At 40.0% G+C, this 22416-nt stretch overlaps 1 protein-coding gene across 3 annotated transcripts in view; it reads left to right on the top strand.

Annotated features, from left to right (window-relative positions):
- Positions 1 to 9686, top strand: part of LOC107672488 (noelin-2-like) — a 74965-nt gene extending 65279 nt beyond the window's left edge. For all 3 annotated transcript variants that reach the window (XM_016465700.1, XM_016465701.1, XM_016465699.1), the window contains exons 4-6: positions 1754 to 1973; positions 2578 to 2684; positions 8731 to 9686. In XM_016465700.1, coding sequence (XP_016321186.1) covers positions 1754 to 1973; positions 2578 to 2684; positions 8731 to 9405 — 1002 coding nt within the window. In that variant the 3' untranslated portion in view covers positions 9406 to 9686. The remainder of the gene's footprint in view (positions 1 to 1753; positions 1974 to 2577; positions 2685 to 8730) is intronic.
- The last annotated feature ends 12730 nt before the right edge of the window (positions 9687 to 22416 follow it).

Genomic DNA, 22416 nt, shown 5'->3' with positions numbered 1-22416 from the left:
AGCAAGGCTCGAACCCGGTGACAGCCAGCATGGGAGGCGGGTGTGCTAACAAAGAAACAGCCTTTAACATCAGTCAAAAGTGCGCCTCTTGTGGTCAAGGGAGTAAGTTTACTCCACAGCCTTTACCAGCTGGACTCCATTAGATTCACCCCCTATCCGGGTCATGGCACCAGTGCAAACAGTTTTGCTTGGCCCTCTAGCGCCAGTCACTAGTGCACCTCTTGAGGTCAGGGGAGTGGGTTTTACTGCACAGCCTTTAGCAGCAAGCCTCCAGTACATTACCCTTTGAATAATAATTAGGTAACATGACTGGAGATTGAGCAACATCAGTGCATGCTAAATAGTATTCACAGGCTCTGTATTTTTATATAGTGACATCACAACCTGCCCACCTCCAGATGCTCTACTCTAAAACTCTTTCTGCCGCCTCTGCCCCTACTTGAAATAGACACTGACACTAACCTTCAATACCTCTGATTTTTGTGTTTAATTGAGACATACCAAAAGGTCCTCTAAGAGAATTCAAATGCACCTCAATTATTAATACCTAGAACTTGGAGCTTGTTTCAGTAATGAGTGTGTGTGCGTGCATACAAAAGGTTACGCTTTTTTTTCTTTTTAGCTAGCAGCTGCTTTCAAAAAGGCTAAGATTCAGAGCCATTTATTATTAAACCTTTTTATCCCTTGAATACGAGAGTGTGCTTGCAGCCCTGCACGATCTCAGAATAGTAGAAGGACTCACTACCAATATATATACCAATATAAATGGAAGAGCACGCTTTAAGATGAGTAACATGTAGCCGTCTGCTAAAGAGAGTAAAATGGAAGCCACAGACACTCCTCCCAAGGGTATCACTATCATTCAAAACGCACCACCACCACTTACCCATCCACCCCACTCTGCTGCGGTGTGAGTCATCTCACCAAACGCTGCATAGAAAATTATTCCAAAATGTTCCAGAAATCATTCCTCATCTATCGATACATGTTCAAAGCACCATAATTCTTCCCCCCCCCACACCTTTCTCTATGCTGGAGCTGTGAAAAATTTGCGAGATGTGCCAGTGTTAAAAGCACTATTTCAAAGAGTGGGAGTCTCAAAGCCTGGCTTTATTTCGGTGAGGCTGCTGATGAATGTGGAGAGCTCAAAGTCGCCTATGGCAGGCCGGGAGATTAACGAGACTAAATTTTTGTGTCTCGGAACAGGAAAATGAGATTTATGATGTGGCGCCGCAGGGCTGAGAGCAGCTCCATCACCAGATTTACGATAAATTTAACAAGGAGGAAACAGCCCCTCCTGTGGTGAGCATGCTTTATTGATACACCTGCTGTTCAGACCCCCTTTATTGATATACCTCAGCCTATGCCAGACCCGCCAGTCCACATGGCTGCGGTAACTGATTGCCCACACTGAGCTGAGATCAGCCCACAAGTTTAAGCGCTTTCGTATATGCTTGGTCACGCCGAGGTGGAGAGCTGACAGCGCTCTGATGAGTGGGCCTGTGTCACCACGTCGGACAAGCAGTAGATTGTGAGAGATTGCAAATGCATGAAATCAATATTTGGTTCTCATGTGAGGATGCATTCGGATCCGGGGCAGGAGACCGGTCATGCGAGATGACATATTGGAGATGAACGTGGTGAATAGTTAATGAGAGCCCATGCAAATTCCCAAACCTCTGTGAGAGGGAGATTAACGTTTCTCATTTTTCCTAACCACCATTTCACACCTTCCTTCTTCCGTTTACCTCAGGAGTTAAAGGACAAGGTTACTCAGCTGCTTCCCCTGCTGCCAGTGCTGGAACAGTACAAGGCAGATGCAAGAATGATCCTTCGCCTGAGGGAGGAGGTGAGGAATCTGTCTCTGGTACTAATGGCAATTCAAGAGGAGATGGGAGCCTATGACTACGAGGAGCTCAGGCAGCGAGTGCTACTGCTGGAGACTCGCCTGCACTCCTGCATGCAGAAACTCGGTAAGACATCTAGCAGCAGTGGGTTTGAGTTGATTTTAATAATCAAGAAAAGGCAGCAACCAATCTATTGACTGTGGACACACTGTATGTGACCTATTACAGCAAGAAAATAGAAATAATTTTTACTTGTTGGATTCTCAGTGCAGGACTCGTTTTACATTATTATTTGTGAAGTTATTTTAGAGCAGCTGCAATAATTTACTTTGGAAATACTTTGGTAATTTAAATGGAAAAGCAAAAGTAAAGTAGACATGTCTGATGGTCGGGAGACCACATTAGATCCAATTAAGTAAAAATGTGCTTGCTGTCCAATTAGATAAGCAATTTAATGTTAGAACGTTAAAAACAGCCAGCTAGCAGGCCTCAAACTGAAATGCCCAAAGTATATTTGGCTGAAAGAGTAATTGGCTTTCAGATGCATGATGAGACAAACTCATGTTCTATTTAGGGTGAAACTGATGACTGCACAAGAAACTCCAAAATGATGATATAACAGATATTCGTTCTGCTCCATAAATGTCACTTTTGGCAGTTTAATGCTGACTGGTTCACTGGAGTTCCGCTGAAGCCGTCGTTCATAGTGCCCCCTGTGTTTTATCACCAGGTTGTGGGAAGCTAACTGGCGTCAGTAACCCCATCACCGTCCGTGCTTCAGGGTCAAGGTTCGGCTCCTGGATGACTGATACAATGATCCCCAGCTCCGATAATAGGGTAAGAATGACCGTGCTGCAACACTCTATCACTCTATCACTGCCACTGCTATGATGAGCCGCCTCTCCCCGGACACGGACACACACACACACACACACACACACACATTGTGACTGAGTCAGTGTTTTGGTACAGTGTAGCTGCTCCTCAGCGGTAAGAGCTGAGTCACTGATGGATGGTTCTTCCACCATTTTTCTCCCTCTCACCCTCTTTTTCCTTCTCTATCATGCTCATACTCTCTCTCCCACACTTCATTCTTCTCTCAATCCTTACGTCTCCTGTCAAAGCCACAGTCCTCATATTAATTACTCCATCAGGGGGTTGGGTATTATCAACTTGTTTAGGCAAATGTTTCACCAATCAATGCCAGGTATTACTAGCAGCCAGAGCCATCGTCAGGGGGAGACACATGGGAATGCGTCCTGGGCCCAATGATGAAAGGCAGTGTTACCCAATCCTGTTCCTGGAGGCACACCAAAACTACACATTTTCAAACTTATCCTAATCAAGCACACCTGATTCAACTGATCAACTCATTAGAAGAGGCTCCAAGTCCAGAAATGGATGTGTCAGATTAGGGTTGGGTGATATACCGGTAGACACAATTAACCGGTAGAAATTTGTTAACAGGTAGAGATTTTGGACTATGGTCTCTATCGCGGTTGCTCACATGATGTTTCTGTGCTGTGTGGTCATGAAAACTTATTACGCTATATGTGCACACTGCTTCTGAGCACTGTCAAAGAGTTATTTTGCCACTTTATAGGCCTTGAACTGTTAAATACACACTTTGAAGTGTCAAAATGCCTGTCTTTGCAAGTATCCTCATAAGCACAGTAGGTCTCAAGTGAAAGCAAACAGCTGAGAAAGAAAACACATGCGTAACAGTATTTTGGAGCCGGGCAGCTCTTAAAGTGACAGCAGTCTAATATTCTTGCTGTCTGTCATTCATGTTAATAAAACAACAAATGAGAGAATATCTCTCACTGCTCTTGACTAAATCACTTTTGTAACTATATTGTGATATAAGCAATAAGCGAGATATCCAAAATGTGTCCTGTCAGTGTGCCTCCAGGAATAGGGTTGGAAAACACTTTATGTTGTAATCTACTCATTGGGTCCATTTGCGAGAGGGCCTACCGAATATTTTCCATGGGCTAAATTAGTTTTAGCAACAGCCCTGTCAATCTCAGTGGAGAACAGGGTTGAAGAGTTGAATAAATTGGCTCTTATTAAATTAATGAATGTGAAGCTGAAAAGGAACTGGAATGGCAGGTAGAGGAATTTAATTCAAAGACATTCAACACAGGTAATCTATCTACTGTTCCCTCTGTCCAGTCCTAAAATTTCCACTATAAAAGGACTGACATGGAAAGGACAACAAGCAGTGATCATCAATTATTTTGTTTAAAGGGGCAAGTCGAAAGCTCATCTTCAATTATACAGTCCTGTATCTTTGGCTTTAATGATCACATCACTCGCCAATATCAATCACCGATAAATCACCGCAATCAAGATAATGGTCATATCAATCCGGCAGGCATCTGAGCATTCACTGTCCCTAGATTTACAATGTCACACACAGCATTGCAGGTTAATGTAGTAAAGATCCGGACTCCAGCATCCAAAGCACAACATATGCCATTCTTCTCAGAAGGGAACACAGAGGCGAAGATGGGCAGGCCGCAGTGTGACCACAGCTCCACTCGCCGATCTACAGGGACTCGTTTAGCCCACAGAGGAAATGCTATACTTAATGTTCCAATTATCTTGCCTGTCCATAAGTCACCTGCTCTCCTCCTCTCCAGTCACCATGCAGCCCCACAGTAGCCTAAAAATAAAAATGCACCGCATCTCTCTGTGGAATGAGAAATGGAGGAAGAGGCAGGGAGGGAGACTTCAGGAGGGAGGGAGGGAGGAAGGAGGAGAGGCAAAAGAAGGCAAAAGCAGGGGAGCGTTAAATCCTCAGAGGGCCTTCATTATGCAGGAGAAAGAACATAATAACCATCCTAAATAAGCTGACTGTCTGAAGTTTTATTACGATGTGTTAATAAAGAGTGCACAGCGCATGGCTTGGTAAAGATGGGGGCACAGCATGGCTGTTGTGTGCCTGATAGATACTATAGCCTCGTAGAGTGACGGTGAGTAAGGAGAAGAGAAGCAGAGAGATGGAGAACTGCTAACAGGATTGATTTCCTGTGAATGTGGAGTGGAAAAGGGCAGGGAACAACTGCTGCAGCCGAGTGCAAAGCACATACAGCATCTCCACTCCCACACAAGGAGCAGATTAATAGATTTGACAACACACACACACACATACAGGTGCATATCAATAAATTAGAATGTTGTGAAAAAGTTCATTTATTTCAGTAATTCAACTCAAATTGTGAAACTCGTGTATTAAATAAATTCAATGCACACAGACTGAAGTAGTTTAAATCTTTGGTTCTTTTAATTGTGATGATTTTGGCTCACATGCCTTGACCCCAGCCTCAGTCCATTTCTTGTGAAGTTCACTCAAATTCTTGAATCGATTTTGCTTGACAATCCTCATAAGGCTGCGGTTCTCTCGGTTGGTTGTGTATCTTTTTCTTCCACACTTTTTCCTTCCACTCAACTTTCTGTTTACATGCTTGGATACAGCACTCTGTGAACAGCCAGCCAGCTTCTTTGGCAATGAATGTTTGTGGCTTACCCTCCTTGTGAAGGGTGTCAATGATTGTCTTCTGGACAACTGTCAGATCAGCAGGCTTCCTCATGATTGTGTAGCCTAGTGAACCAAACCGAGCGACCATTTTGAAGGCTCAGGAAACCTTTGCAGGTGTTTTGAGTTGATTAGCTGATTGGCATGTCACCATATTCTAATTTGTTGAGATAGTGAATTGGTGGGTTTTTGTTAAATGTGAGCCAAAATCATCACAATTAAAAGAACCAAAGACTTAAACTACTTCAGTCTGTGTGCATTGAATTTATTTAATACACGAGTTTCACAATTTGAGTTGAATTACTGAAATAAATGAACTTTTCCACGACATTCTAATTTATTGAGATGCACCTGTACACACCTAGACTGTGCACAGTGAGAGTCACCGCTGGTTACACAGGAAGAAAGGCTCTGCTGTCACTCTCTCAAAAGTAAGTCAGGAGATGGTGTCTCTTTTGATGTACTGTACTTTCATCCAGGTATATGCTCTTTCTACTCTATTCTCGGCACATAAATCTCAGCTTTCATTTCTAACCTGATTCCTCCTTCTACTTACAAAGGGGTCAAAAAGTCCACTAGTGAAAATGCTTCTATTTTGCAATCTTGTCCAATAATTTTTTTTTTTTTTTTTGTAATTCAAATGTCTTAATATCCTGTATGTGCCCATTTAGCTTAAATGTCACCAGCACTCCAGCTGCATGAATGACAAGTTTATGTAAAACTCGATGATCCTCCAGCATGATTTGAAAATAATTTTAAAAAACATCTTTAATGGAAATGGAAACATGAGTGATGAGAGTTTTTGTACAAAGGAGTTCACACGGTCATGAAACATTGATTAGTGACTAAGAATTTTTTTTCACATTTGGCTAGACACTTTCATCCAAATTCAGAGTTTGTGTAAACATTTGCTCATTTTTATTTATCTTTTATTTCTATTATATTTTCTATTTAGTTAACATGATTTTTTTTATTAGATTTATTTTAACTCGTTTTATTTTTAGTTTTCAGAAATTACTAATTTCTGTTTTTCATTTTAGCTTCAGTATTTTAGGGCTGCCAAAGTTAAGCAGTGTAATTTTTTTTTAAAATGTGTTGCATTTCTCAAATTAGGTTAGTTAGTTAGTTAGTTAGTTAGTTATTAGTTAGTTTCAGTTACTTAATTTAAGTTTCTCTGAGTCTAGTTTTTATTTTTATTCTGTTAACAAAAATGTCTTAGTTTTTAATGATAATAACACTGCATATAATAATACTGTGGTATATACATATTAGGGATGTGCATCTCCGTAACTGAGGCCGATGTGATACACGATCTCGATTAGGGCTGAACGATTAATTGCGATAATATCGCGATATGAATAAATGCGATTTTTCAACCACAGAGGCTACGATTACACTCGGTCACGTGGCACGCGAGAGTAAAGAGGTGTGTTGTGTTCGACTTGAAGATCGATCGGTTTATGACATCAAATTATGGCGAGAGAAAGCATAAGGAGACGTCCGCTCTCTTATAGCTCTCGCAGTACTTGATAACACACCGATCGGTCTAAGCAGCGCTGCTTCAAGTCGAACACATCTAAGCAGTCTTCAGAGGAAGCATCAAGTTGGCACGCTACAGTGCTGCCAAGTCCGCGGTTTGGGGAACCCCTCCAAAAAACGTGTATTTTACCCCCACACCCATCGGTCTAAGCAGCGCTGCTTCAAGTCGAACACATCTAAGCAGTCTTCAGAGGAAGCATCAAGTTGGCACGCTACAGTGTTGCCAAGTCCGCGGTTTGGGGAACCCCTCCAAAAAACGTGTATTTTACCCCCTGGAATGCGATTTTTACCGGTGGACCTCCCTCGAAACGCGTTTGGGCTTGTTTTGAGTAGCAATTGGGCGGGTTTTGTTGTGAAAACCTGACAACCCTGGCACGCTAGCAGATATGTTTGAAAGTGTATATAATGAACGTACTTCAAAACGGCACATTGGAATTACTCAAACAGTAACAGTGTTATGGTGCATTTCATTACTGAAGACTTCGACCTTAAAGGGGTCATATGATGCTGCTAAAAAGAACATTATTTTGTGTATTTGGTGTAATGAAATATGTTTATGCGGTTTAAGGTTCAAAAAACATTATTTTCCACATACTGTACATTATTGTTTCTCCTCTATGCCTCGCCTTTCTGAATCGCGTCGATTTTTACAAAGCTCATCGGTAAAGAGTGAAAAATTTAAGGGGGTCTGAATACTTTCCGTACCCACTGTATATAATAAGGTAATATATATATTCTTATTTATTTAAAGTCTGTCTACTCTAAAGTTTAAACAGACAGTGTTTAAAAAGTGCAGTCCACATGTTTACATATGTTTATTACACAGTGACTTTGAATTACCTAAAGTAGTGTGGTAAAGCAACAGATTTGTTTTTATATTTCTGCAATCTACTTTAGTTTGTGTGATTTGTTACTGACTTTCATATTAATGTTTACACCAGGCTTATTTGTCAGTGCTTTATGTTGTCATAATTATTACATGCTTACAAGGTTGGAAGTTCAACAAATCAATCAATATACTGTGATTGTAGTTATTAAATAAAAATGTCATTCATATTAATTCATGCATCACCTAATTTCATCGTAACATATAGGCCTGGCCTACAGAAAATAACATTTATGTTTAATCTATCTAATATTGTGTTGGTCATACTATACAATGATTTATAGCTTGTCTTTGTTTAATAATACAGAACATAAAGAGCTTTATAAAATAATTGCATATTAAATCGCAATCGCAATATTGATTAAAAAAAAAATCGCAATTAGATTATTTTCCAAAATCGTTCAGCCATAATCTTGATACATAGCCAACGATACGATACATTAAAGATAAATATGAAGCAGTTTCCAATGCGATACGTTTCACCCTTATTACGATACAGTGCAATCCGATGTTAATTCAATTCAACATAATGTGATTCAATGCAACACGATGCAATTGAAAAAAACAATGATGCACACCTCGGTCTCCATAGTGCTGTAATATGTCATATTCATGTAGCAGCAGTGGTGATGAGAGAATGTGCTTGAGAAACAGTTTAGAGAGGAGAAATTAATCTACATATAACATATTGGTCACAAATTATTGGTTACTTTCTAAATAATAAAAGTTAGAAATGATGCATCACGGTACAAATGACAACTTATATCTAAAGCACACTTTTTTAAATTGATGCATTGCATTGTTACATTTTATGCCAACGCACCGATGTGAATCTGTGAATTTTACCATCCTTAATGTTTGTTTTTTTCTTTGTTTGTATCATGCATTTTACATTTGTATATCTTATTCTGTCTCAGGTGTGGTCAATGGACGGTTACTTTAAGGGACGTCGTGTGCTGGAGTACCGCACAATGAACGACTTCATGAAAGGCCAGAACTTTGTGCAGCATCTCCTGCCCCACCCTTGGGCTGGTACGGGTCACGTGGTGTACAACGGCTCCCTCTACTACAACAAATACCAGAGTAACATAATCATCAAGTACCACTTCCGATCCCGAAGCATCCTGGTGCAGCGCAGCCTTAGCGGTGCGGGCTACAACAACACCTTTCCCTACTCCTGGGGTGGATCATCTGACATCGACCTCATGGCTGACGAGAATGGGCTATGGGCTGTCTATACCACCATTCCCAACGCTGGAAACATCGTCATTAGCCGTCTGGAGCCACAAAGCCTGGAAGTGCTTCAAACGTGGGACACAGGCTTCCCTAAACGGAGCGCCGGCGAGTCGTTCATGATCTGCGGCACGCTCTACGTCACCAACTCCCACCTGGCCGGTGCTAAGATCTACTTCGCATATTACACCAACACCTCAACCTATGAGTACACAGACATCCCCTTCCATAACCAATACTCCCACATTTCCATGATGGACTACAACCCCCGAGAAAGAGTGCTCTACACTTGGAACAACGGACATCAAGTCCTCTACAACGTCACATTGTTCCAGGTCATCAAAACAGCTGAGGACTAGGTCATGCAGACCTTACAAACACATTGCTTATACACAGATGTACACACACTGATATGCCCACACACATATACACACACATTTATGTGGAGGAGGACATGACTAAAGCTTAGACTTTTTTACTGCATTCCAAACTTCATAGAGTGCTATTATTCATCTAATGTTCTGAGGAGAGCAAGATTGGTACTGGTACATAAACTGAGCCTTTATTTTCTTTCCTGTGATGATTCAGCATGAGTACTTTCTTTTTATTTGTGGAAAAAGAATAAATAAACATCAAACTTTACCATTTTCAAGTTTCACCTTTTTATTTCCCCCCTCCAATGCCGATGGTTAATAATGGCCGCATTCTGTAGTGAAAAGTATGAGTAAATGCTTGTTCGCTGATTATTCTTTCACAAAGCCTTTTTCAAAGCTCCAGCTTTAATATAACTAGAGATGTGCCGCAGCAGCATGAGCCAAGCTCCTCTTGACTGCCTCAGGAAGTGAATTCAGCTCCTGTTTGGTGTCAGCCATCCTGAGGAGAGACGTCAGTCAGGCGGAGCTTCGTGACATGAAGGGCTGAAAGGTGAGGTGGCGGAGGAGAAGAAATGAGAGACAGCGGAAGAATGAAAAAAAAAAAGCAAAGCATTCAGTCGGACAGATGAGGCCCCGGGCTACATGCCTGCTGCTGCTGTTGTTGTTGTTTGCGCCTGCCAAGTTACAACCTGTTTCCATGTTTCTTTCGAGGCACGCCTCCTCAGCAGGCTGTGTAAAAATATTAAATTAGAAACTGTGGGCTTGTCCAACTACCTGTTAGATGTGTTCTTTATTTAATTTGAGATAAGACCAAAGTATACTTCCCTTGTCCAGCTCATGTGATGTAATTTTGTGACGCAGACAATGCAAGTGGAAGTGTTTTGAGTACTTAAAAAGAAAGATCAACTGTACACACCGAACCCATCAATCAGCGTTCACGATAAATAGAGAATCCATACTGTTATTTTATTAAACCAAAACTTCATTTATATTTAAAAAAAATTAATAAATGTAGTCTATAAACTGCTAAATCAACAATTTATTTCTGATGTCAGAAACTATTAAAAGGCATTAACATATAACCATCCTCAATTCCACATTAATTTTTATGTTTGAAAACATTGCCTGCCAAGCCACAATGATACAAGTATGAAGTAGGACAGACATTATTATTCCTGAACACCAGTAAAATCGGAGAAAGTCCACAAAACTCTGTGCTATTCCTGGCTGTGTGTAGTACCTACTGCTCTGCATGTTTGTCTCAAAGATCAAAATGTTGGAAACGAGCAGCTAAAGTTCATTTTTAACATTAAGTCTGATCTTAACAGGTTATGTGGCACATTTCAAAGCAGACTGTTTTGTGAATCCGTCAGTTTACACAGAAGTCTTAAATCACAGTAGCAAAAAAAGCAATTACTTCAAAGAGACAGAACAAACAAAATGGTCAAACCAAATGGCAGAACAATAAACCTTGACTAATGGTATGATATAACCCCTTTAGCAGTAATAAAGGTAAAGGTACTACTTGTATAAGACAGGAAGTCAGACAAGTGAAGGAGAAAATCACGCAAATTCACCAAACTGGGAGAATTTTCAGATGCCACAGTCTCCTCGTCAGTTCTTCTCTGTGAGTTCAGCACACAATTGTTGCAAAGAGCAGCTGTGCATGAATCTCAAGGTCTGTTTCACACTGCATGCAAAAGAAGCACGTAAATGATGCAGCAGCCCAATTACAACAGCAGGCACACATGATCCTTGCAGAAGAGAGCTTTAGCTGTGTAACAGAACTGTAGAACTACACAGAAAATAACGTGATTTTCGAGTTACCGCATTGATTTTTTTTTTCCATTTAGTAAATTATGAAATGACTATCAGGAGTTGGCCTTTAGGAATTACAAACTTGATCATTGTGAAAGTGAATTTGCATCCAAATGGTAATTAACTGACACGGCATGAAACCAAATCTGATACAGTATACATGTACTGTATGGTCTATTGTGTTTCCCTTTTTTACAAATATTCCCACAGTGAAAGATAATAGGGAGAAAAAGTGATGAAAAGTAGGGAAATTCACTGTCTCCACAAAAATACAGAGAAAATATGAGTGAGAGAAACAATACACAAGAAAAAAAGTGTAGTCCAGTGCAATAATTCATGGGGTATTGATTATTAAATCAAGTGTGCAGATCACAAAAGAACTGTGTCTGTTATCTTTCTTAGACCAGAATAAAAAGAAACAGCCATAACCCCACAAAATAACGCCTTAACGTTTCAGTACGTCAAAGTGGCATACTGTATGTGATGCTTTATTTGCAGCATAACCTCTTACAAAGCCGAATGTGCAACAAAACCACATTTGCATTAACATCTTCATTAAATGTGGTTACAATCTTTCTCAGACCCTCTCCAAATTTCAATGTTATGGCTTTTAATGTTAAGTGCCATTCGATCATGATCTGATCACCAAAAATGCATGTTAAGAGGGCCTGTTCATCATGCTTAAAAGTTCTTTTTTCAAACAATGTGAGTAGTTCACTGTTATTTTATATTACTTCAAAAGTAAGTACTTCATAAAACCTTATATTGCTTACAATTGTGCTAATAAATAGGTTTATAGTGCATTTTCAGCATATTTTCTTCTGAGATTACCGTGCTACACAGGGCACAAAATGACTCCCCTGTCGAAACTCCACTTGAAGTGCTGCTTAAGCGTGCAGTGTGAGTGCTGCAACCTGTTAATAAGACCAATTTTCATGTGGTGTAAAACAGGCTTTATGCAATTTACAAGGTAAATAATGGGGAAATTATCTGATGTGTTTCACACTGCGGCATCTAAGACTGGTGAAGAGTTCGAAATAATTGTTTCATTTGTATACGTACAGGGAATTAAAGCTCTGATGCAGTGAGGCCGCTAAAAATAGAAATCGTGCCGAGAATGCAGCAATGCTTTGAAGCCGAGCTAAAGAAATCTAAAGAAAGCTGTACCCTCTCCCTTTCTTCTCCTTTCTCTTTCAGGCACAAACATGCACCTAGGCCTCATGAATCTTGATTGTGGGGGGAACAACATTAGCACAGTCACATCTCTTATTTGAGTGCCTCAAATCAGCAGGCATCCCTGCTAAATAAAAGATGAGCCTTTAACAGCCTCCATTGCATCTACACTGCGTCCTTCTCTTAACACTGCTCAAGCAGACTAGTGCATTGGGACTACAGTAAACTTTCAATGGCATAAGCAAAGCTGTCTGTTAGCATCCTGCTGCATGTCTGTTTAAGTGACGGAGGTGATGTGATGGAGAGAGACGGACTCACGGATACACCACCCTTGTGATCGTATGCGTCTACTTGTGTTTTTGTGCAAATATGAGACAGCGGTGTGATTCACACAACATCTTCTGCTTCTTGGTGAGGCTGCAGCCGGCCCAGCATGCACTTCTGTTTAATTAAGACTTACAGCCCAAACGGCGGGCATGACAGCTGTTTCATACTCAGCCAATTAAAAGAGCCGCAGGCCCTCCCTTCCACTGCAGTGTAAAAACACTGTTACTGTAAAATGGCACACTCTCCCGTACACCCTTTCTTCTTCACATCCTAAGAGTAAAAATGCCAATTTCTGGTAGGTCGTATGATAACTTTCACTAGAGGTTGGCATTAGCTTGTTGCTAAGCTAACATAAAAATACAACACAAACAAATATTGAGCAAGAGAGATTTTAATTCAACTGAATTTCATTTGGTTGTGTTTAGAAATATTTATTACTTTTTGGTAGTGAATTAAGTATCTTAAGTATCGAAAAAAAACAGCTTATGCTGGTTAGATATGTTTTGAAGCATGGCAGATAGCTTGAGCTGGTCCTTAGTTGGTCATGAACTGGTTTAAACTGGTTATAAGCTGGTTATGAGCTAGTCCTGAACAGGAGCTAGTTGCTTAGGACCAGCTTAACCATTCTGCTGCCATTCTTCAAAACAAACTTAACCAGCATATGCTGTTTTTTTCAACAGGGTAAACAGTTAAATTCCGTAAATGGTTAAATATTTACAGCAGATTTGTTATTTGGCAGAGGCTTCTATGGGACCTAAAGGTCTTGGATTGAAGCTATACATTTCAGTACTGTATGTACATTACCTCGGATTCAGACCCAAACTTGGAACATAGGAACAAAGTGAGCTACAGTATTCTTAATAAATGCAAAATACCGTTTTATGGCTGCTAATAGTGTGTTTATGGCCAGTAATGTTAGGAATATAAGGGGCCATTCACACGGAATGTGTTTTTGCACGGGCAATAGAACGGGGAAAAAAACGAGAGACACTGCCTTTGAGACGGTGTTGCCTCCCTTGCCTCCTTGGAGGAACCGCCCATGCTCCATAATTTCTATTAACGTTAAAACCCATCACCTACTGTTACAACTCCACCTGGCATTGATTTATGTTGTAGTGACAGCACTTTATCATCCAGCATTCACTAGGTTTCTGCACTGAAATACCAAAGATAAAGTGGCATAACTGTTTGCCCTTCAATCTTTCTGCCTCCGATTGAAATTAATTATGGGGCTCTCAAAAGTTTGCACAGCTGTATAAAAGAGGACAGATGAGAGGAAATCAGGTTGTAATACGTTTCCATTCTCTTCCTTATCTCCCACAAGACACCTCCTCGTAATTGCCCTCGTAATTGCATTTTTTTTTTACTCACATTGATTGGTACACCCAGCTCTAATTTCATTACATGCTGATTTGTGAAAGACAATAAAGCAGACATATTTTGCAGCGAAACCACAGGTCATTTGTCTTTATAACCCTTCTGCTCGGACACGTCACACTCCACTAAAGCAATAAAACCATTACGGCTGGTTTAATATTATAAGGTTATAGTGGAATCCGGTTTGACGTCATAGAGGGGATGCTGCAGGTGTGTGGGTCAGAGAGGTGGTTGTGGTGTCTGGGTCAACTCCGAATCGTTCCAATAAGAAGAGAACAAGATGAAGACAAGTTCATAGTGAGATCATGTGGAATAAAGATGCACTGAGCCCCATAGCGGGAAAAAAAATAAAACCTTGCCGGTACGGCTGCTGATCGTTATCGGGTAAGAATAGGGTAAGCTAGCCAAGCAGCTGTAATAGGAATCCAGCTGCTCAGCCAAGCCGTGCATTCGGTGTGATTAAACCAGTAGCAGGACCGGAGCTTCACAAATAGAACATTCATAATTCGCCCGTGTCCGTCTCAGACAGTATTACCTCTATTTCGCTCACTCACAAACTCAAATTCTGCTCAGACCAACAGCTGCATTAAATTTGTGAGCAGACTCCATACTGTCAACTGTCGAATTTCCCATACCCTCCTCTCTAATACACCTCTCTCAGTGGGAAATCTGTTTTCTGATGGACTGCCTGTTTTCTCCCAGAACCCCTTGAGTGTGCCATCTGTGCTCGTGTTGTTGTGGGAGTCTGCGTAGGTGTGCGGGGGCTGGAAAGATGGGCACAAACTAACCTACACCAACAACAGGGCAAAGCACTATGTTTTCAACAGATTAACCAACACTTTCGCTAGGGAATACAGTCTCTGTTAGCCAGGACCAGATATTATCTCAAGACTTGTTTTCAGTTTTTGAGCTGACTTTGTCAACATGAACTCAAAATCAACTCAATTTACTATCTTTATACATATTCCTGCTCTTATTGTGAAGTATTCATCCACACATGACGTTACACTTTATTTTGATAGTTAATAGAATGTCTAAGGTTAAACTTTGCAAATACATGCCAACTAACTCTCATTAATTTGCAACTATGTCAAATAACTCTCATTAAAGTATTAGTAGATTGTTAGGGTTAGTGATTGGTAGTTGACATGTAGCTGCAAAGTTACTTACCATCAGCAGAATGTCTAAAGTGGAATATCGATATAAAGTGTTACTGTTATTCCAAAGACAATTATAATTGTCATCATATTTCATCATAAAATTTAATAACTTTTTTCGCCTGGGAAACAACTATTCAGCTGATCCAATCAATTTCTGATGGATGAAGTTCCATCCTATTTTTCTTTTCTCCATGTATTTCTAGTTTCAGAAATAAGCAAAATACAGGAGTAAAATGCAAATGTTGTGTTGCAAATGCTGTTTTATTTTCAATGTGTTCAAAGGAGTTAAAGGTACTCCAATCTTATTGGTAGCTGTAACCAGGATCAATTTATTCAAAAATATGCAACAGACACACAAGAGGTAGGGAATTTTTTTGATTGACAGGTTTTCAAATTCTCTAAAAATGTAGGTAGATTTATGTTTCTGCGGCTGCAGACTCCATGTGGACCTGCATATTGCTGCTACTTTCTATGAATACAAAAGCATTTGAGGCAAAAATCCTATGTTTTTCTGTGAGAACTATTACATATGCTAGATAAAACTAATACCGTATGTAACAAACAAACAAAAAGCCCAGCATAACGTAGGACATTTAAAAAACATTAAATCAGTATGCACCTGCTGGCAGGGGCGCAGTAATGGGGAATTCTAAAACTATTTAACCCTGTTCCCCAAGTTATTGTAAGGGAAATTATTAGAAAATGTATTTTCTTCCATTTTTTTTATAAATAAGTCCAACATATTTATAGAATGTGGACTTAAAACATTAAATATACAAATTTTGTCAATTTAAATAGGATCATTTACTGTTTATTGCAGTCACACTTTATTTTAAGGTCCAATTATCGCTATTAATTAACCATTAACTACGACTTTTGCCTTAGAGTGAGCAGAGGCCGGGGGCTAGAGTGAGGAATGGCCGGAGGACTAGAGTGAGTGGAGGCTGGTGGTCTTGAGAACGGCGCGGCCGGCGGATTCGACGAAGGAGCGTCCGGAAGGACATGTGACGACTCCGGGCTGGAATCAGCTTCGTCCACGGTGAAAGCCGATCCGGTGATCCACAGCGCAAAGTTGTAGTATTTCCTCTGCAACCAGCACGGATCAGCTCCAGGCATGACGAAGCAGATATCGTCCTCTTTTGGAAGACCAAACAAAGTAGTTTCGCTTTCACAACGAAGCACACAGCGTCTTCACGACATGGCGGCAGCAACAACAATACTACAGCGAGAATAAAAGTTACGCCTTCTTTCTTTGCGTGACATTTGGGCGGTGTTATGCAAATCTTCCCACATAGTGACGTAGACATGTGGGGGCGTGTTAGAACGAGCAGTTTTAGGTAGGCGTGGCTGACTCTTAACTTTTATAAAGAATATCTCTTTGGATTTGAGACTTTAGTCTTTGCAACTTTACAGATCTTCTTTATGCACCAAGAGCTTGTAACACTCCAAAGAGAAAGAAAAAATTGAAATCGCATCATATGACCCCTTTAATAGCCAATATACCATTCCGTCCATATAAACTGCCAGAATTTGAGAGAATAAGTTCACGGGATAATTCATATAAACATGATTAGAAGTTGATCCCTTGTCATTTGAAATTTAACTTAAAGTTTAAAGAGCTAGGACATACAATGATTTATTTGCCAAACGGCAGTAATTTTCTTTAAATATAGTTGCGGTTGCTTCCGGGCGAGCGGATTCTCTGCAGCGTTCTCGTCTCCGCTCTGTTGCTACGACTCGTCAGGATTATAGCGCGTTCAGTGATTTACTGGTCTGCGGCTGATTTAAGGTGCTAAGTGCTTGCCTAAGCAGAAAAATGTGCTGTTGCTGTCAGATCTCGATTGCCGAAAATTACATTGTGTTTGATGCAAAACCAACTCGACTAAATCAAAAGAAAAAACCGCTAACTGTATATTTTTATTTTCTCAAGCAAAGCAAATTTTAAAAGTCCACTGAAAACATCATCTTACATTTTTGGTCATAGACAACGTATGTTGAAGATATACGTTATTGTCAACGTTATTGCTTAAGCGGTAAAAAAAAAAAAAAACGTTTATAAAAACGTGGGCTATATAAAATTTTAATAATAACATATTATTCCCTTTGTTTTGCGTATGCTCGTGTCGCTTACAGTTAAAGTCCTTCTCTGATTTTATTATTGTTTGCAAGGTGGCAACGTATAAATATTTTAGGGTATTTTGCGTGGTCTGTTATTGGAGTAGGGTCACCTGGGTGGGAGTTTTAACTCCTATTCACTGGGAATAAAAAAAATATTTAACAGATGCAGAGACATATAGAGCGGGGGAATCCCCCCCATCTCCCCACCCTCTGATTACTTATCATAACATAACTACGTGTAAACGTTATTTGGTGGTTTTTACTTGAAAAAAAACAGCTATATTTTTCTTGCATTCGAATAACAATGGATAAACCTGAAACGATAGAAGAAGGATTGGAGATGAATTTCATTTACAAATAAGGTAGGAAATGTGCATACTTTTAATCATCGACAATCATCGACACCTGCCACTGTATTTCTTAGCTATTTGTCATCTGTGATCCCTTTTGAGTGTCCTAAAAGCCAGTGGGGCGGGGGTCTTAACACTCAGCATACCCGGTTAAAAAAGTCACCGCTCGCCACTGCAATATACTAGTAATATGCATGCTAATAAGCAGTGTTGGGGGTAACGCATTACAAGTAACGCGATTTACGTAATCAAAATGAATACAAATAATGCAACTCAGAATATGACGCAAACCTGCAATAATTAAATGTTAAACAACACAAATATCCTTTATGTATTTAATCCCATTCTATAAACCAATGTCTTTGCTTCTGACCTTCGATGATCCAGTTCAACCATACTAATAAGCACAAATTACTCTAGACAAACATTTGTGTGTCTTTTTTTATTGCTGAAGTGTGTTGAAATTTCTTCTTCTGCATTCTACTGTACGGACGTAAATTTACTTTCCCTTCAGCCTGAGGCTTATTCATTTCACTTTTGGTGTGAAAAGGCTTTTATATTTGCCAAAAATATAACTTTTTTATTTTAAAAACAAACAAGCAAGCCCTGTCCAGATTTAAAAAGTAACGCAAAAGTAACGTAACGCATTACTTTCCATAAAAAGTAACTAAGTAACGTAATTAGTTACTTTTTCATGGAGTAACGCAATATTGTAATGCATTACTTTTAAAAGTAACTTTCCCCAACACTGCTAATAAGCAACTGGTCAATAGTTGCTTATGGAGAATTGGTCCCTATACTAAAGTGTTACCTTTTAACAATTACAAAATTACAAATCATACAGTGTGTTTCACTGTATTTACACGTATCCAAAATTAAGAGGTACGGAAAAATTGCAAACCTTTTGTGGTGAAGCTAGAAAGTCAAACCAAAACAAATGAGGCATTATTGATGCCACAAACAAATAGAAACAGGAAGGTCATTTGAAATGAATTCTGATTATAGAAAAAAAAATATAGAAAAAAAAAATAAACTAAACTAAAAAGTTAGTTTGGCCATCTGAGGCTGATGATCATCATTTTCTGATGGCTGAACACCTCTTTTCACTGACTATTTATGAGAAAAAGTTTCAGTTTTTAAGAGTTTGAGTTTCAGTACACTTCAGTACACACTTGATGTGTAGAAAATGAGGAAGCGTGAAGCTCGCCTTACTTTGGCACCTGTAACATTACTTAAAATGAAGTTGTATCCCATCAGTTTTAGTGTCTGCAGGAAAAGTCTGGAGCTCTGAAACAAATGACTGGCCTTTGTGAGAGCTCTCAGTGTTTCAGTGTGATTGAGTTGTTCTCTCTGCCTGAGGATTTGGAGCAGTCACTGTTCAGCAGAAAGAGAGTCTTTCCTCTCACACTAGCCCTGAGATAAATGAGAGACCTGTTGGAGAGCAAATTAGAAAAAAAGACAGTCTGGATAGTGCAGCCACAGGCAGAGATAAGCAGAGTAGAATTCGAAGAGATAGAGAATAAGATAATGGCTAAAAACAACACAACAACTAATTTGCCTTTGCAGAGAAATACGAATTCATAGAGGCCAATCTCAGGGGCATCTCTTTAGATGCACATGCACTGAATTCATACCGTATTCCTTTTGCATTTCTGCTGTATAATGCAGGCGTAGCGAATGCAGCTGTCCCCCAAGCCGTCACATAAATCTTTATTATGTCTTTGGACTCAAAGTATCAATTCACCACACACCCCATACATAATACATCAAAATATTCATTAAAAGACAAGGGTCTGCAAGTTTATAAGCTCTGCTGGAAATTTAAACTGTATAACATCTATATTACCAAGAAGCTACGAGATTATGCGTACATGGCAGATATCTGACACTTGATTCCCAGAGTGAAGAGTGTGTTTCCCACCATTATTCCTCCAATGTATCAAGGGAAAGACTGTTTCCGAGCTGAACAAACAAAACACAGCTCAAGGAGCAGGGAAGGTAATAGGTGACGACTGCTCGCCCAGAAATGCCTCACGCGCACAAATTCATTAATATGGAAATTGGGGCGAGGCCACAATCACGACGCCTTTCTGATCTTGTTATTAAATTAATTTCCTCCAAACAAGCTGCTGGCGCTGCTGAACTAGTCAATGGAGATTCCTCTTGTCTGTGAATTTCAATGAGTCTTATCAATTTTGCATTCATCACAGTTAGCCAGTGTCACCGGGAGAACGACACTGCGGTCTCCAGCCTGTCACCACATCCCAACATACACACTGCAGTCATCAGTCCAGAGCTCATACGTCGTTCGTTACTACTGACGACGTGCCACGCAAGACCCCCCGGAGACCCTGTTCCCCATCTTTCCGAGTCAGCTAGATTCCACTCACGTCTCAGTCTCACCCACTCTCAGACAGTTGGTTATTTTCCTGACTTCACTGAGGGATGCCGCAGTTCTGTCTCTGAGAGCCCATTTCCCAGGCTCTTTAACGCCAATAGAGTGATAAAAGGATGTCAGAATGGATTCTATGCCATGTTGAGAAAGATCAAATACCATTTAGAGCAACAGGTCTACTGGATGCAGACATACTTTGTAATTAGTCTCCCTGCTGAAAATTCCTACATGGCTGGTTAGAAGCATATGTTGGGTTATGGATGCAGGAAGCCTCTGAAGACACACCCACAGACCGCCCAGTCTGTTCACTGACCGCCTGATGCATACTGCACATAAAAATTGCCAGCATTTTCTTGATCTGGCAAGCTCTAATATGACTGGCTTATATGCAGCTATACTTTGAGTTATAGCCCAGTCCACTTGGAAGCAAATGTAGCTGGTTGCAACATTTAAAAAAGTTTCAACTTACAAAAAGTAAGTGCTTATGCTGCCAGTTTAGTCAACTCAAATACCCAAGTTGTCAAAGTTGTCACTTACAGTAGTACAACTTAACATTTTAAGTTGACAGTGTACAATAAGGAAGGCTTTTGAGAAAGAACTAAATTACGGAGCCTGACATGACATGCAGTAAAAATAAGTAAATCGTCCGCACAATTTAATAATTTGTTCCTTTGTGTTAAGTAAATCGTGCACTCGATATAATAATTTGTTCCCTCTGTTTATTAAATGGTGCGCACAATTTACTACTTCGTTCCCTTGTGCTAAGTAAATCATGCACTTAATAATTGGTAACACTTTATTTTAAGGTGTCCTTGTTACACAATACATGTACTTACTATTGTAATAAAAATAAATTATGCATAACCCCTCTCCCCCGGGTCCTCTCCGCCACACCTCGTTCTCGCTCCGAGTGGGTCTCGAACCCGGGTCTCCAGCATGGGAGGCGGACGCACTAACAAGGAGGCTAAAGACTGCAGCCACTAGCGCGTCTCTTGAGATCAGGGGAGTGAGGTTTACCTGCACAGCACCTACCGCTGGCCTCCGTTACACTCACCCCCCTATACCTCACTCCCATCCTCCGTTACACTCACCCCCCTATACCTCACTCCCATCCGGGTCACGGCACCAATGTAACCACTCTCCCCCGGGTCCTCTCCGCCACCCCTCGTTCTCGCTCCGAGTGGGTCTCGAACCCGGGTCTCCGGCATGGGAGGCGGACGCACTAACAAGGAGGCTAAAGACTGCAGCCTCTTGAGATCAGAGTCTCTTGAGATCAGGGGAGTGAGGTTTACCTGCACAGCAATTATCACTGGCCTCCGTTACACATAATTACATGCAAGTAACCCTAAGCCAAACCCTAATCCTAAGCCTAACCATATAGTAAGAACATGTATATTACTCAGTACTTAAATGTACAATTACACTGTAACAAGTACACCTTAAAATAAAGTGTAACCTAATAATTCATTTTCTCGTTTTAAGTAAATCTTGAGCACAACATAATAATTCATTCTACTTCCTGTCCACATTCCTATAAAGAGTAGATGCCTCTCACTTAAAATGACTCATTCCTCAAAATAAAAGCCAATTAAAGTGTCTCTGTCCATAACATATAACATAACATAACAGCAGCAACAGGTTTATGAGAATGCACAAATTATTATTTTGAGCACACGATTTACTTAAAACGAGGGAACGAATTAGAAAATTGTGCGCATGATTTAGTAAACCGAGGGAACGAATTCGTAAATACTGGGCACAATTTACTATTTTTTTTCCAGCTGCAAGTCACTTTGTAGCAAGTAAACTAGAACTGTGTCTTCCAGTTCTTACTAAATATATTATTCTAAAGATATGATTCTTACTTAGATAAAAAATATATATAACATTTTAGTAGATATTAAAATTCCACTATATAAAATAACTTTTTATAAAAGTTAAAGAAAATAAATAAGTATTCTTGAAAGAAGCAAAATGTTCAAACAAATATTTTTCAAAAATAATAACGGTCTAGAGAAAAGGTTGTAAAGGTGGCCAGCAGGCGTTCAGGGTGCAGTGTTTATTATGTATTAAGCCTCTTTTCTGTTTAACTAAGTGTTCAGCCAGATATCAAAGTCTTGTCATCAGCATTACAGCGACATCACCTCATTAGGCCAGTTGCTTGGAAACAAATAATGCTTATTATGCAGGGACATTTTTGTGTTTTATGTCTCTGAACACTGCTAACATAGCACTGGCTTAATGTTTACATGTTAACACAGACGAGTGGATTGTCTAT

This window comes from Sinocyclocheilus anshuiensis, unplaced genomic scaffold (genome assembly GCF_001515605.1).
Source record: "Sinocyclocheilus anshuiensis isolate Anshui unplaced genomic scaffold, SAMN03320099.WGS_v1.1 scaffold1430, whole genome shotgun sequence".
In the NCBI taxonomy this organism is placed as follows: domain Eukaryota; kingdom Metazoa; phylum Chordata; class Actinopteri; order Cypriniformes; family Cyprinidae; genus Sinocyclocheilus; species Sinocyclocheilus anshuiensis.
The sequence above is the reverse complement of the archived record's forward strand: the minus strand, read 5'-3'. Positions and strand labels throughout refer to the sequence as shown.